Here is a 14,913-nt window from a genome sequence, read left to right as displayed (position 1 = left end):
ATTAAATGAAATCTGTGTAAAATGCTTAGCACAATGTTTGATACCTAGTAAGTGCTGATAATATTGGCTGCTGTGTAATGACGAGAATGATGATGGTGATAACCATGATACACCAAGGGATTAGAGAATCAGAAGGAAGAGTAGGAGAGTATTGGAATTCCTCAGACATTCATTGAAATAGTCTTATGTCCCAAGGTGAGTTCACAGGTAAATGACACACAATTCATCTTCTTGGAAAGGTCCTTGTATAGCATATTATATGATTATAGTTGAATGTGATAAATGTTATAACACATTGACTTATAAAAGTGGCGTGATGGCATAGGTGAAGAAGCTGTTAATTTTGACCACAAGATTAGGAAAAACTACAGGAGATAGCTGAGCTAGGCTTGAAAGATTTTGCTATTTGGTAAGGGGTAGGCATTTCAAGGAAGAACATTCCGGGCAAACGAAACAGACTTTCAACAAAGGCAGGGAGATTGAGAAGTCATGCCACAGTTAAGCATGCAGACTAGGGTAAATTCAAACAATGTGCAGCAAAGAGATGAGCTGGAAATGCTCCCAGGGCCGGTTTATGATTGCCTAGCATATCACTGCAAGGAGTGTGGATTTCATTTGAAAGGCGGTAGGTTGCCATTAAAAGTTTTAAGCTGAGTAGCTATAGGATTAAATGTCTGCTGGGACACATGCTCACGCTGAAGGCAGGGTAGAAAATGAACTCAAGTGGTCAGAAAGTGAAGTCAGGAGGGCCAGGCAGGGGTGCTCGTGATAGTTTGGGTACTGGCTGAGGCCCTGCCACTTGAGAAAAGGTGACAGGTAGACTTGATAAGATTGAGGGGTCTGGCTGGGCGCAGTGGCTCATGCCTGTAATCCCGGCTCACACAGCGAAACCCCGTCTCTACTAAAAATACAAAAAATTAGCCGGGCGTGGTGGCAGGCGCCTGCAGTCCCAGCTACTCAGGAGGCTGAGGCAGGAGAATGGCGTGAACCTGGGAGGTGGAGCTTGCAGTGAGCCAAGATCATGCCACTGCACTCCAGCCTGGGCGACAGAGTGAGACTCTGTCTCAAAAAAAAAAAAAAAAAAAAAGATTGAGAGGTCTATTAGGAGGGCTAAGGGAAATGGGGAGAGAGAGAGGATGTGTAGAAAGTAGAGTCAAGTCAAGATAAGACTTTGGGGGCCTGAGCTTGGGCAACTGGGGCAACACAAGGAAAGAACTTTTTACAAACCCAAGATTGATGTTTTAATCTTCATGATCCTCTAGCGGCAAGAAAGAAGTTGAATCTTTAATACTATTTCAATTCCAGGCTTATTTGATGTTTTCTTGTTCCACTCAAGAGATTACCACTTGAATTATGCCATAGGGCTAGAATCAAATTAATGCAGTTTATTTTTCTAAAATATGCAAGTAGGGATAGACAAATTTGCTCCCCCAAAATAAATTCTAACCTCAAAATGGCCAAATATAATCCAGGGCTTGGCCATCTAATGTGATAACCACTAACCACATGTGGCTACTGGGTATTTGAAATGTGGCTAGACTTATTTGAGATGTGATGAGGGTATAAAACACTTACCAATATTCAGATATTCAGTATGAAAATAATACATAATATTTCATTAATTTTTATATTGATTACATGTTGAAATAATGTTTTGGGTATATGGGATTAAATAAGCTATATTACAAAAACAACTTCCCTTAAAAATTTTTAATGTGACTACTAGAAAATTTAAAATCACAGCTATGGCTCACATTATATTTCCCTTTTTTTTTTTTTTTTTTTTGAGAGAGAGAGAGAGAGATGGTGTCTTGCTCTGTTGCCCAGGCTGGAGTGCAGTAGTACAGTCGTGGTTCACTGTAGCTTTTTCCTCCTGGGCTCAAGGGATCCTCCCATCTCAACCTCCCCAGTAGCTGGAATTACACGTGCACCCAACCAACTAATTTTTTAATTAAAAAAAATTTTTTTGTAGCAATGGGGTCTTGCTATGTTGCCCAGACTGGTCTCAAACTCCTATTCTCACCTGGCCTCCCAAAGCGCTGGGATTACAGGATTGAGCCACCGTGCCCGGCCCCACATTATATTTCTATTGAACGTGCTGGTCTAAGAAATTTGAGTTTTGCAGTGCCAGTATTTAATGATCATGTACAGGCCAAGGGTATGTTTTTTATTACTGCCTCCTCTTCCCGTTACTGAGGAATGTCTCACCGCCTGATGTTTTCTAACACCTTCCTATGTGTCTTTATTCTTATTAAGAAAGTAGTTACCATAGCAACTGCCACAATACCTTGTATTTACTACACCTGGAGGGAGAGACATAAACAGACATCAATCTGTCATTCAGGTTTTCAGGTTTACATATTTATATTTTTCTCATGTTTATCTGGGTTTTCCTCTGCAAAGCGGAACACCAAGAGCAGAAGACCCGTCTTCTAACTCCCATCTATGACACTGGCGTCTCTGGGTCTCCATAAGGATCTAGAACTAGATGCACCATATGACCCAGCCATCCCATTACTGGGTATATACCCAGAGGATTATAAATCATGCTGCTATAAAGACACATGCACACGTATGTTTATTGCGGCACTATTCACAATAGCAAAGACTTGGGATCAATCCAAATGTCCATCAGTGACAGACTGGATTAAGAAAATGTGGCACATATACACCATGGAATACTATGCAGCCATAAAAAAGGATGAGTCTGTGTCCTTTGTAGGGACATGGATGCAGCTGGAAACCATCATTCTCAGCAAACTATCACAAGAACAGAAAACCAAACACCGCATGTTCTCACTCATAGGTGGGAACTGAACAATGAGATCACTTGGACTCAGGAAGGGGAACATCACACACCAGGGCCTATTATGGGGAAGGGGGAGGGGGAAGGGATTGCATTGGGAGTTATACCTGATGTAAATGACGAGTTGATGGGTGCTGACAAGTTGATGGGTGCAGCACACCAACATGGCACAAGTATACATATGTAACAAACCTGCACGTAGTGCACATTTACCCTAGAACTTAAAGTATAATAATAAAAATAAATAAATAAAAAGAACAGTCATTACCCCATGCTGACCTCAGGGGGCTATGTGGATAGATACAATAGTTACAAAGAATTTTGAATGTGATTCTTAGGGTACAGTATCTAATGTCACATATTTTAACATGAAAATAGTATCTGACATTACTTACAATAATGGAGGAAGGCAGGAGGGAGAAAGTAGTTTCCTCCAGTGATTATGGGTTGGGAAGATCCAGGGGAGAGAAAAGCAGTGAGACTAGAAAATCCCGTAGAAGGCTGACCAACATTAGCATTTGTTCTCATCAACATAAATAGTTCTTTTCCTGTATTCAGCAACAAGGCTCCACTGGCTGGGAGAAGATTGGGAGTCCAGAGCTACGCAGATAGTTCATCTTGGCTTTGACATGGAAAAAGCAAACGGGTTGGAGTGTTTTTTACATCATACTGTATGATACTTTAGGTGTTACCCTCATTGATTGCCATTTAAGTTCCATTCATGGGACGATTATGTTTGAACATGCTTGCTCCTTAGTGGGTAACATCTGGACGGAGATAACAGATGCTAAGACAGGGACTGGGGGGACATTGAGGAATTATTACTACTACCTTCACCTAGGACAGGCGTGGCTTCAAAATGTCTATATAGAGTGGCCTTAGGGGTTACAATATGGTTGAAAGTGGAGGCTGGGGGCTTGCCCTTTCAGAGGTGTTTGCCTAGCAAAGCAAGATGTTGTCCCTTGGGCATTATGCTTATTTGTGGTGGCTGGAGTGGGTTTATGAAGATCAAGGTCAGGGCAGGGATTTTGGCTCAAGACCCCTCAATCCAAGCCACCCCTTTGGCATTTCATGGAAATGTGGCAAAAGTATTAAGAGATTCTCGGTTTTAGGTTTTATTTGCACATGTTTTATAAATTTACCTGAAGCTGTTCAACTGACGATGCGTTTGATCGTTTGAAAATCCATTCAGCAATTTATCCCATCTACGGAGAACCATCCTAAAATTAAATCAAGAAAGATGCTACCGTCCCATCTTGAGAAATTCCCACTCACTCCTCATGGGCATTTGGGAGGTCCTCTACTCAAGAATTGAACTGAAGGCAAATAAAGTGCATTGCAAAAATGCAGTCCTTCCAGGGAAGGTTCAAGGAAAGTTAATTGTCATTGGTTCACGTTTTGAGGTCTCCCTCCCTCTTCCCTTCCTAGGGGATGGGGTGGGGTGGATGATGCCAGGGGGTGGGGGAAAGGGGAGGCAAGTGTGGTTTTCCGATCAGAGATCAAATAGCAGTTAGAATTATATAATGGAACTGCCCTGAGTCAGGTGACGGGATCACTGAGTAATTCCCTGCAGAAGGAGACAAACTGCATGTTAAAAAGCTCAACAAATACTCTAAAAAAAAAAAAAAAAAAAAAAAAAAAAAGCCCAGGCCGTGAGTTCCAGACTTCCAAGCTGCAGTTTCCTCTGAATCCTCTCCAGGCTGAAACAGCTGTACAGGCTTGCTGAGTCAGAAGACTCCCAGAGATTGGGGATGGCCGAGGCAGGTCGGGGGTCTGGTGTGGATCCCCGGGTTACTTTCTGTTTCATTTGGAAATGTTCCCTGTTTCTGAAACCGGTTGCCTCCGATGTCAAGTAAAACACAGGACTCCTTGGAGACGCCAGCTGGGCTTTTAAGGACTGGGGCTCTGTGAAGGTAAGAGGCAGTCTGTGCCCCACCGGCTGGAGGCTGCCACTTTAGAGAGGTCTGAGTACCCGCAGGTCACACCCAGGAGGGGTTGGTGTGCCTGCCAACTGTTCTGGGCTCTGAATGAGGCTGGAGAGACCATCGTGGAGGCGGTTTCAGGTTAGAAAAGGGATAAAATGGACCCTTCCTGCCAGATGGGTGGCCACCTAGTCCACGGTGAGTTGAATCCGTCCCCCGACTTTGGTTGACACCCTCCCCTTCTCCATTCCATCCCACGTGGGAGCTGGTCAGCGGCCAGGGAACTGGCACAGCCGGGAAGGAAGGCGAAGGGGCTGCCTGGCACCGAGAGGCTGCATGGGCGTGTGTAGCATGTGTATTTTCAGAGCCCGACACTTGAGGAGACTGTTGCTCAATTTAAGAAAGCATAGCTATTGGAAAGCCAGGAAACAGACCCAGAGAGGCAGATGCATGTGGGAGCAAAGAGCTTTGGGCAGCCTTTAAGGTAGGCATTGGCATCGGAAATCATGTTATTGCCTTTTGTTTATTTGTTAGGTGGATTTTGTATTGGTTTTATGCTTTGTTCGGTTTAGAGAATTTTCCTTTGATGGAGCTGCCAATATGAATAGATTTGGTTTTGAAATCCTCAGACCGGGTTCATAGGATATCCTGGAGCCCACGGTGTTAGTGTAGACGCCTCAAAGTTAGAGGAGATGGATACAAAACTGGTGATGGTTTTTAAAGGAGATTCACTTGCAAATCTCACTGCAATGGAGCCTTGCTGGGAGTCCTGGTGCCTGCTGAGGCAGGCAGCTCTTAGGAACCTCAGGAAGTTTCTGACTTAAAGAGACAGGAAAGGAAAAAATCAAATCCGCAGCTGTTATTTTGGGGAAAGTGGGTTCTGGGAGAATTTGTGGCTGAAGAAAAAGGAAAGAGGACTTGGAAAACAAACGGAAACGTAAGGGATAGGCTTGGTGGGATTCCAGCTTGGGGCAGTGGCATTTTGAGGCTTGCTGCATGGAGATAAAAATCAATATGGGAACCGATAACAGCTCACTCAGCATGAATAAGAAATGCTACATGGATTCTTTCAACACTGACTTCTAAAGAGCCTGAGAAATAGGCAAGGTGTTAGTTTGGAAGAGTTTATTTCTAATTGTTATTTATTTTTTATTGTTTGCCCCCATGAGCTGCTCTAAACAAAATATGGTGATGTTAGAACCAAAAGGAAAGTGTCCTTAGAATAGTATCTATAAAGAGGAGGTATTCAAGTTTTCACTGCCTTTCTTCTTCTTTTTCTGCCTTTCTCTCAGTTTGGGCAAATTATATGATTTGAATGTATCCAATAGAAACAACTCTTTAAAGAGGAGCTGGGCACGGTGGCTTACGCCTGTAATCCCAGCACTGTGGCAGGCCGAGGCGGATGGATTACTTGAGGTCAGGAGTTCGAGACCAGCCTAGCCAACATGGTGAAACCCTGTATCTACTAAAAATACAAAACTTAGCTGGGCGTGGTGGTGCACGCCTGTAGTCCCAGCTACTGGGGAGGCTGTGGCACGAGAACAGCTTGAACCCAGGAGGTAGAGGTTGCAGTGAGCCCAGATTTCACCACTGCACCTTATCTAGGTGATGGAGTGAGACTATATCTCGAAAAAAGAAAAAAGAAAAGAAAATGGAAACAACTCTTTAAAGTGGTATAATTTATCTTTTAAGAGGATATTTGAATATTGGAATTAAAAAATGATCTTAAATCTGTGGTTCTTAAATCTTCAGAACCATGGACCACATTTGGGAAGCAAAAAGACTGTGGATCATGAATTTCTAGTCTTTTCTCTACTGTGGCCCTATCACTCCCACCTCTTCTGATGCTCAACAAACAAAACTAAACAACAAAGCTAAAAAAGCGTAACAAAGTTTTTCACTAAAGCACATACTTGAAATGGAGATGCTGTAATATTATAAATATTCGTAATGTAAAAGAACAGCTCATAGAGCCCCTTTTTAAGGCCATGGCAGTCTCTCGAGAAAACATTGCTTAAATAATTAATATCAGCAGAGTGAGTTTTATCTGGATTTCCATCTGTTGAAACTTGCTGGAAACCTACCTTTCTACACTTCAATAATATTATGAGGACTGAGATTCACGAGGATGACCTCCAGGTACTACAAAGCTCATTGGTGCCTCCCAAATCACAGAAGATAACATGATGCTCAAAAGAGTCTTGGTTTTGAGTGCATTGCCTTCCACTCTAATTCTCTAAAATTTGCTCATCTGCATAGATCGTGGTGCCCACATTTTCTATGTCAAGGACCAGGACTTGTGACCTTACAGAGGACTTTTATGTTACTTTCAGCGTAAGAGATGGTCTGAGAAATGCAGTTTGGATGCCAGGTTTTGTTCATTTCTGGGATAGTCCAACAGGTTATGGGACAACTGGTGAAATAGGACAGATTTTGAAAATTCAGTCTTTATGGAAATCAAGGTGCTTTGCTTAAAAGCTTAATGTTTTTAGTTAGGTTGACTGAGGTTTCCATTCCAATTATGCTACCTTTTCAGTGAGTGACATTGAGCAAGTTTGTTGACCTTTCTAAGGCTCAGTTTCCTCATCCATAAAATTGGAGAGTAACAGTGCTTTACCTCATAGGCTGTATGGGAAGTAAATTATATAGAACATCCCATAGTGCTGTGCCTGGCACACTTAGTGCCTGAAAAAGTACCTGCTACTATTTTTGTTATCATTTATGGTATCTAGTGACCACAAAGTACTTGAAAAACCAGATCACTTTTTCCCTTGAATGTGCCAGTGAGTAAAGAATATGTGTGAAACTTTAGCTCACATTTGGGCTCCTACAAATATTTTGGAATTAATTCAATAACACTTGTATTTCTCTATATGAGAAGGCATGATTGTCTGCGTGTTTTGGACAGAAAGTCAATTGAACTGGTTTAAGCCACAGAGGAGGGCATCAGTGGCAGCACCAGATAAACAACATTTGTCGCCAGACTCCCTGCACTCTACCACTGGGTCACAGTGACGCCACACCAGGGAGAGTCCAACAAGGACAAAGTAGCCCTTGTCTCTGGACAGCCCCAAACACCTTCTAATGGATGTAGTAGGTTTGATTTTTCCTGCTTCACCCATGCTATAAGTTGTGATTCTGCCCTTTTCTCATCCTGAATCTGATGGGCTCAGGGCTCATGTAGGCTTGTTGTTGTTGTTGTTGTTGTTGTTATTGTTTTTTGAGACGGAGTCTCCCTTTGTTGCCCAGGCTGGAGAGCAGTGGCGCAATCTCGGCTCATTGCAAGCTCCGCCTCCCGGGTTCACACCATTTTCCTAACTCAGCCTCCCAAGTAGCTGGGACTACAGGAGCTCGCCACCACGCCCAGCTAATTTTTTGTATTTTTAGTAGAGATGGGGTTTCACCATGTTAGCCAGGATGGTCTCGATCTCCTGACCTCGTGATCCACCTGCCTCAGCCTCCCAAAGTGCTGGGATTACAGGCATGAGCCACCGCGCCCGGCCTCCTGTAGGCTTTTACCCCACTTGGAAAATTACTGCAGATGGGCTATAGTGATCCATGACTCTACACTTCCAAGCCTCCACTAGGGACAACACAGAATCTACTACCCTTAAATGGCCCCTCAATGACTGTGTTTTTATTTTCTTTTTGCAGTCTCCTAACATGGGGATTTAATGCCTCCCATAAAGCAAGCTCCTGATCACATACTGTGAAGTCCAAAGACAGTAGCATAATTACTCTAAAGGGTAAAGATGCCAAAGGCCCTTAAGTTTTTGGCATTCCATGAGTATTTCAGCTTCCTACAAAGTTCAGGATCCACAGTTGCTGGGAAAAGATTTCATAAAAGGTTCTCTAGGTGTAGCTTGAGCTTCTCTAGGAAACTAACTGGATAAAAAAACCTCTCCTGGAACTTGTCCTAAACAAGGAAGAGTGAAAAACAGTGTAGGGTGTCTTCTTCTAAGAAATCCATCGCAACGATAACACAAATGTCTAAAATTAAGAGAAATAGAAAAAAATAATCCAACAGAATACAGAAAGATGAGACACAAGTTTCAGAAACAATTGGGATGGAAAAACACCCAAACTTGGGTGTATTCTAATGTTAGGGGAAAAGAAGAAGGAGTGGAATGTTGGAGAAGCAGCAGAGAAAGTGGTATTGAAAGACTTGGTATAAATTCATACGCCCTGGGTAAATCATGCCAGAGTCAGTTTCTTCACTTATAAAATAGTAAAAATAATTCCTACCCTACTGTCAGGGTATTGAAGAGGAACAAATGATATCCTGTGCCCAAACTGAAATGAAGACAAGAACCTAAAGTACAAACTTGTGTTAATAACTATTTGGGATTAAAGAAACTGACCTCCCAAAAAAGGAATATGTATGTTACTGAAAACCAGGATTTTCTTATAGATAGTAATGAAGAAAATCACCTTGGATAGTCCATACTTAATGTATTCATTGGCTAAGGCTGCCATAACAAAATACTACTGGGTCGCTGAAACAATAGTAATTTGTTTTCTCACAGTTTTGGAGACTGGGAGGTCCAAGACTGAGGTACTGGTAAGGTTGATTTTTCCTGAGGTCTTGCTCCTTGGCTTGTAGATGGCCTCATTCTCACCTTGTCCTCCCACACAGTTGCCCCTTGGTCTGTGGCTGTCTGTGCCCTAATCTTCTTCTCTTTTTTTGTTGTTTTTTGTTTTTGGTTTTGAGTCAGGATCTGTCTCTGTCACCCGGGCTTGGGTGCAGAGGTGTGATCTCAGCTCTCTGCAGCCTTGATCTCCTGGGCTCAAGTGAACCTCCCGCCTAAGCCTTCTGTGTAGCTGGGACTACAGGGGTGTGACACCACCCAAGCTAATTTCTTTATTTTTTAATGTTTCGTAGGGACAGAGCCTTGCTATGTTGTCCAGGCTGGTCTCGAACTCCTGGGCTCAAGAGATCTCCCTCCTTGGCCTCCCCAAATGCTGGGATAAGCCACCGTGCCTGGCCCTAATCTCTTCTATAAAGACACCAGTCGTCTTGGATTTGCCCCCACCCTTATGACCCCATTTAACATTAATCATCTCTTTCAAGGCCCTTTCTCCAAATATAGTCACATTCTCAGGTCACATACTAGGGGTCAGAGCCTCAACATATGAATTTGGGAGGGAGCACAATTTGACTCCAAACAGCTATCAAGTTAACTAAGAAAACTCATTAAAAGATGCATTCTTCTTGTTTTAGGAATTGATCAGATCCATTAGGGAACATGGTACCACCTTAGAAGAAAATGGTATTGCCAAACTGCTATGAGGAGACTCCGGGAAAGGCAGCCTGGTAGAACTGGGCCAAGCTTCCAGAGGAGCTTCACTCCCTAGAGTATATTAATCACAAGGGAAAGGGAGGACCTTGTTTTATTGACTTCCACCTGGGCATTCTGTCAAAGCACTGGTAGATTGTACCTAACAAGTTTTGCAGCTCTTTGGTGACAGCTGTTCTTGGAGAATGGATTTAACATAGTTTTGAATTAGATGTTCCTTTGGGGTCAAAAGGATTATGGCATGTCTCTGGATAATTTCCCACTTCCTTTCACTGTTTCATCACTTAAAAAAAGATTGATCCTATCATCCAGGTTCTTGCCATGTTCTGCAGAATCATTCATGGCCTTCTGCGTTTCTGGTCAGTCCGCAGCTCTCCCTGTCTCCATTCAGCATGAACAGTGATATTCAAGGACATGGTTACTTGAAATACACACACCTCAGCACATGCGTGCGCGCGCGCACACACACACACACATTGATTTATATATTTTTGAAACAGAATTGGTCAGTACAAAGGAAGATGATTTGCAAGTGATATTTACAAGTCACTTCCTTTCTAAATGTTGGATCTCAGAATTCAGAGAAAGAGACAGGAAGTCCAGCTCATAGCTGAAGTATTCTCACAAATATGGGAAGTGCAGGGGAACTGACGCCTCTTCCAAATTAACAGACATGAAAAGGCATGGACGAGAAAGTAATAACAAGAGTGGAGCAGGTGATTTGCAGGCACCCACAGATGAGGGTGAGCCTGCTCACTGCTTCCTCTTCCCCTCCACAGCTGCACCGAGATCATTTGCACACTTTGGTAAGGCATAGACCAGTTCCCTGGTAGCAGCCTGGATCCTCCATTCAAACAGGAAAATGCAACATAAAGGAGGAAATCATCCAGGCAAGACATTACTTTGATTTTCTTTAAAAAAAAAAAAAAAAAAAAAAAAAAAACTGATGATGGTGAAAAAATATATCAGGAGGAACAAAGGAGCACACATTTAGTAACTTGTAAAACACCCTGCTATGTCTTTCTTCATTAAAAATACAGTCTGCTTCCAGTGCCCAAGAAGGAAGTATTCGTTCCCTGGGCGTTATGATCCCACCTCCCGATTCTCACAAACAGGAACACACTCAGTCGTGAGTAGACAGACTTACCCTATACCAGGCTCAGTTCAGAGGCAGAGAAGCAACAGGTTAGTGTACAAAATTAGTTTGCCCAAGCTTCAAGCTATTTAGATGCAGTGATCTCACCAAGTGTGAAGTGCTCTTGTTGTTATTAGAATGAGGCTGTTGAAAGACCCTGTGATGTAATTCGGAGTATGTTGGCACCTGTATTATTTAGCTCTGATTTCAAGGTTCATGACTTGCCCGAAAAAGGGCCTGGAGGCTGAAAATGTTTAGGACAAACGTTCAGGAATGAGTCACCAGACTTTAAGAAAACTAGTTAGTATTGGCTCCCTTTGGCTTTCATATAAATTAGGAACTCTCTTTTTAATTTAAAGTTGGTTTGTTCATATGTAGAATTTCTCAAGTAAAAAAAGAAGTGTTTTTATAAATATCATGTCTTTTTCAGTAAAGCAAAACCAACTACCTTGTGAGTATTTTTGTTATTGTATTTAATCAGTAAGCATTTATTATCTACTGTACTAAAGACACAGTATTGTGCAAAGAGTTCCACAGTATATGAGAAAAGGAATCAGATCTACTCATACCTATTCAGGGAAATAAAACATGTACATAAAAGTTTTAACAAAATGTGGAAAATGACAGCTTCCATGAGAACAGAAAAAAAAAGATTATTGAGGATGATAAAAGGGAGATATTAATTCTGGCTAGAAAAGGTTTTAGAGATGTTTTTAACCTAAGAGTCTTGAGAGCTGAATAGGTATATTTTAATATAGGGGAATGGGGGAGGGAAGGAGGGAGCAGGAGACATTTTCAACAAAGGAAGGAGAGTAAGTGGAATGCCAATTCAGAGGGGAAGGCATGCCTGGAGTGTACATGAGGCATGGTGGCCAGGCCAGTTTTGTTAAACGAGAAGGTAGAGAGAAAGGGATCGATAGTAGATGCATTGAAAAGAATTTGACTACCAAGTCCAGAAGTGACATGGTCAGAGTTTAAGTCTATGTGTCAGGTGGACTGAATGGAAGGAGATGGAGGCACCATCAGTTACAAATGCAACTGTAGCAGTGAGGAACATAATGGTAATAAATAATAATGACAATAAATAATAGTAACAGCTCTCACTTGTTAATTGCCTAGTAGTTGCTTCTTAGATTATGTCCTTTAATCTGCACAGCAAGCCTGCATGACACATACAGCCAGTCCTCATTTTTCCAAGGTCTGTTTAGGTATGAACACAGTCTTCCCTCGATATCCACAGGGAACCACAGTGCAGGTTCCTGGACACCTCCACTCTCTCCCGCAGCCCCCCTACCCCCGCCATGCTCGAGTTCCTGATATAAAATAGCATAGTATTTGCATATAATCTATGCACGTCCTCACACATAGTTTAAATCATCTCTAGCTTATGTATAATACCTAACAGAATGGAAATGCTATGTAAATAGTTGTTATACTGTATCGTTTATTAAATTTGTGTTATTTTTATTGCTGTATTGTTATTTTTTATTTTTTCCTCACATTTTTAATCCCCCCATGGATTGAACAGAGAGGGCTGACTGTACAGTCAATCCTCATTTTTCTTGGATTCTGCTTTTGAAAAATTTGCCTACTCACTAGAATGTATTTGTAACCCCAAAAATCAGTCCTTGTGGCGTTTTCACAGCCATTTACAGACATGTGCAGAGCAGCAAAAATTTGAGCTGAGATGGAACAAAGCGAGGCTCTGCCTCCTTGTTTGAGATTTCATCCTGTTGATGTGTCCTTTTTACAGTCTATTTTGTGCCATTTTTTTTTTTTTTTTTTTTGCATTTTGGTGCTTTTTGTTGGTGGTTTTGCTGTTTAGAATGGCCCCAAGCGTCATGCTGAAGTGCCATGCAGTGCTTGTAAACTTCAGGGAAGCTGTGACGAGCTTTGTGGAGAGAGAACATGCAACGAGCGTGGCTCAGGCTTGAGTGATAGTGCTGTTGGCCGTGTGGCTTCAATGTTGATGAATCAACAGTATGTGTTAAATCTGGTGTGGTTCAACAGAAACAAACAGTAAACCTAAGGTATGTACAGGTGGGCTGAAGAAAACATGCTCACAGAGACTTCGCCTTGCATTTCCTCCAGTAGCAATGGTTCAGTATTCACCAGTTCAGTGTTCACAGTGACTTTCTGAGACAAAACTGCCATAAACAGTGAGAATCCATTAGTTATTTCCTTCCCACAGAGGAATAAACTGAGGGTTGCAGAAATAAGAAATTTGTCAGAAGCTGCACAGTTAGCATGAACTCAGAATGGAATGTCATAAATGGCACACATTTCTAAAGACAATAAAGGGCCTGGACATGGTGATGGCAAGGAATGGAAGAGAAGAGGCAAAGTGTAAACGACTGAGGGAGTAGAATCAATAGGCTTTGGCCACTGACTGCACATGGGGAAGGCTACGAGGAGGAAGGGGTGCAGGAGAACCCTGAAGTCAGGTGGAGGTGATGAAAGGTCGAGTCTGGAGGGCCTGAGAGTCAAAGTTGCAGGGAGGGTAAGAAGCAGCTCCAGCAGCAAGTAAGGACTCAGGCTGGGGGCAGACGGGCCAGCTATTACTTCCTGAGCACTCACTATGTTCAGATGCCGCTGAGAGATTCTTGCTAAATGATCTCATTGAATCCTCACGACCCTATGGGAGAGAAAGAGGGACTGTTATACCCATGTTACAGATGAGGATAGTGAGGCTCAAAGAAGTAAAGTAACTTGTCCCTGGACATCCTGCTGATAAAGCACAGAACAGGGAACGCAAAGCCAGGCAAGGGGACCCTGGCTGGTTGTGATCACAGTGAGACGTTTTGGAGTTTCAGATCTTGGAGGAAGAGATGCACTAATGTTAATGATACCTGACCTCGTTCTCTAGTTTCTTGTTTTTATTTTTACTTTTTCCAACATTCTGCCTACACCACATGTTTTTCTACCTTCATGTTTTTGTTCAAATTCTTTTCTTCCACAGGAAGGTTGTTCTTCTCTCCTAGCCTTTAGGTTTTCTTGTTTTGTTTTGTTTTGTTGATATTGCTGAAAAATTTGGACATTTTATTTGTGTTATGTTATATTGTGCTATTTAGTAAAAATATGTGAACATTTCAGTGTTTCCTAGAATATAATATGTATTACTAAGAAGTCACTCTTGGCATTTCACATTAATGGAGCTACATGTGACTTACAGATGTGCTCATTAACAGAGGAGAAGCATGGTTATGCTATTTTTCTACTAGATTTGGAGAATCTGGAATAAAATGATATGGTCCTCGCTTTACATTTCGTCTCTGATGTGAATTATCTCTGAACCTTTTTAAAGACCTGAAGTCTCTCTTTAAGTTTCCCAAATTTGTATTGCTGAGAATTACTTGCCCATGTTCCTGAGATATGACAAAATTAAATAATCCTCAATACTTAGGTATTAAGGGCTATTCCCACAGCGCTCTTAGTACTGTTCTTATGGATAAAAGTGATTCCAAATACAGCAAGTGTTTCATCTTCATATATTAAAAAATGTGGACAATACAGAATAGGGAAAAGCTCTTATCAGAATATTGGGCCCCTTCCTTGTTTCTCAAATGGCCCTCCAAGATGTCCAAGGAGGTGAGCATTCTTTCTGACCACATGGAAAGTGCTCTCTCCGAAGCTGTGGCACTCCATTAAAACACGTCTGCCCACAGAGTTCAAATGCTGAGGGTTGCAAGAAGAAAAGTGAGCTTGAATCTTTGTAGCTAAGTGGGAAAGAATTCTCCTACAAGGGAGTCTCTA

General features: G+C 42.1%; 1 protein-coding gene and 1 long non-coding RNA gene across 21 annotated transcripts in view; one reads left to right on the top strand and one right to left on the bottom strand.

Annotated features, from left to right (window-relative positions):
- Positions 1-11,208, bottom strand: part of LOC105482442 (uncharacterized) — a 48,155-nt gene extending 36,947 nt beyond the window's left edge. For both annotated transcript variants that reach the window (XR_011622999.1, XR_011623000.1), the window contains exons 1-3: positions 11,173-11,208; positions 3,949-4,026; positions 3,202-3,428 (exon numbers count right to left, since the gene is read on the bottom strand). This is a non-coding gene — a long non-coding RNA (uncharacterized lncRNA). The remainder of the gene's footprint in view (positions 1-3,201; positions 3,429-3,948; positions 4,027-11,172) is intronic.
- LOC105482440 (phosphatase and actin regulator 1) overlaps positions 1-14,913 on the top strand; it is a 578,235-nt gene that overhangs the window by 241,648 nt on the left and 321,674 nt on the right. For 2 of the 19 annotated variants that reach the window (XM_011742553.3, XM_011742551.3), the window contains exon 1: positions 4,484-5,212. The exons of 12 other annotated variants lie outside the window; for them this stretch is intronic. Coding sequence is in view for 1 of the 7 variants with exons in the window: in XM_071096041.1 (XP_070952142.1) it covers positions 4,887-4,926 (40 nt within the window). In the remaining 6 variants the exon portion in view is untranslated. Of the gene's footprint in view, positions 1-4,483; positions 5,213-14,913 lie in introns of those variants that run through there. 5 more of the 19 variants (XM_024792996.2, XM_071096043.1, XM_071096041.1 and 2 more) reach the window with 5 other exon arrangements.

The sequence above is a fragment of the Macaca nemestrina genome, chromosome 5, assembly GCF_043159975.1.
Source record: "Macaca nemestrina isolate mMacNem1 chromosome 5, mMacNem.hap1, whole genome shotgun sequence".
In the NCBI taxonomy this organism is placed as follows: Eukaryota; Metazoa; Chordata; class Mammalia; order Primates; family Cercopithecidae; genus Macaca; species Macaca nemestrina.
The sequence above is the reverse complement of the archived record's forward strand: the minus strand, read 5'-3'. Positions and strand labels throughout refer to the sequence as shown.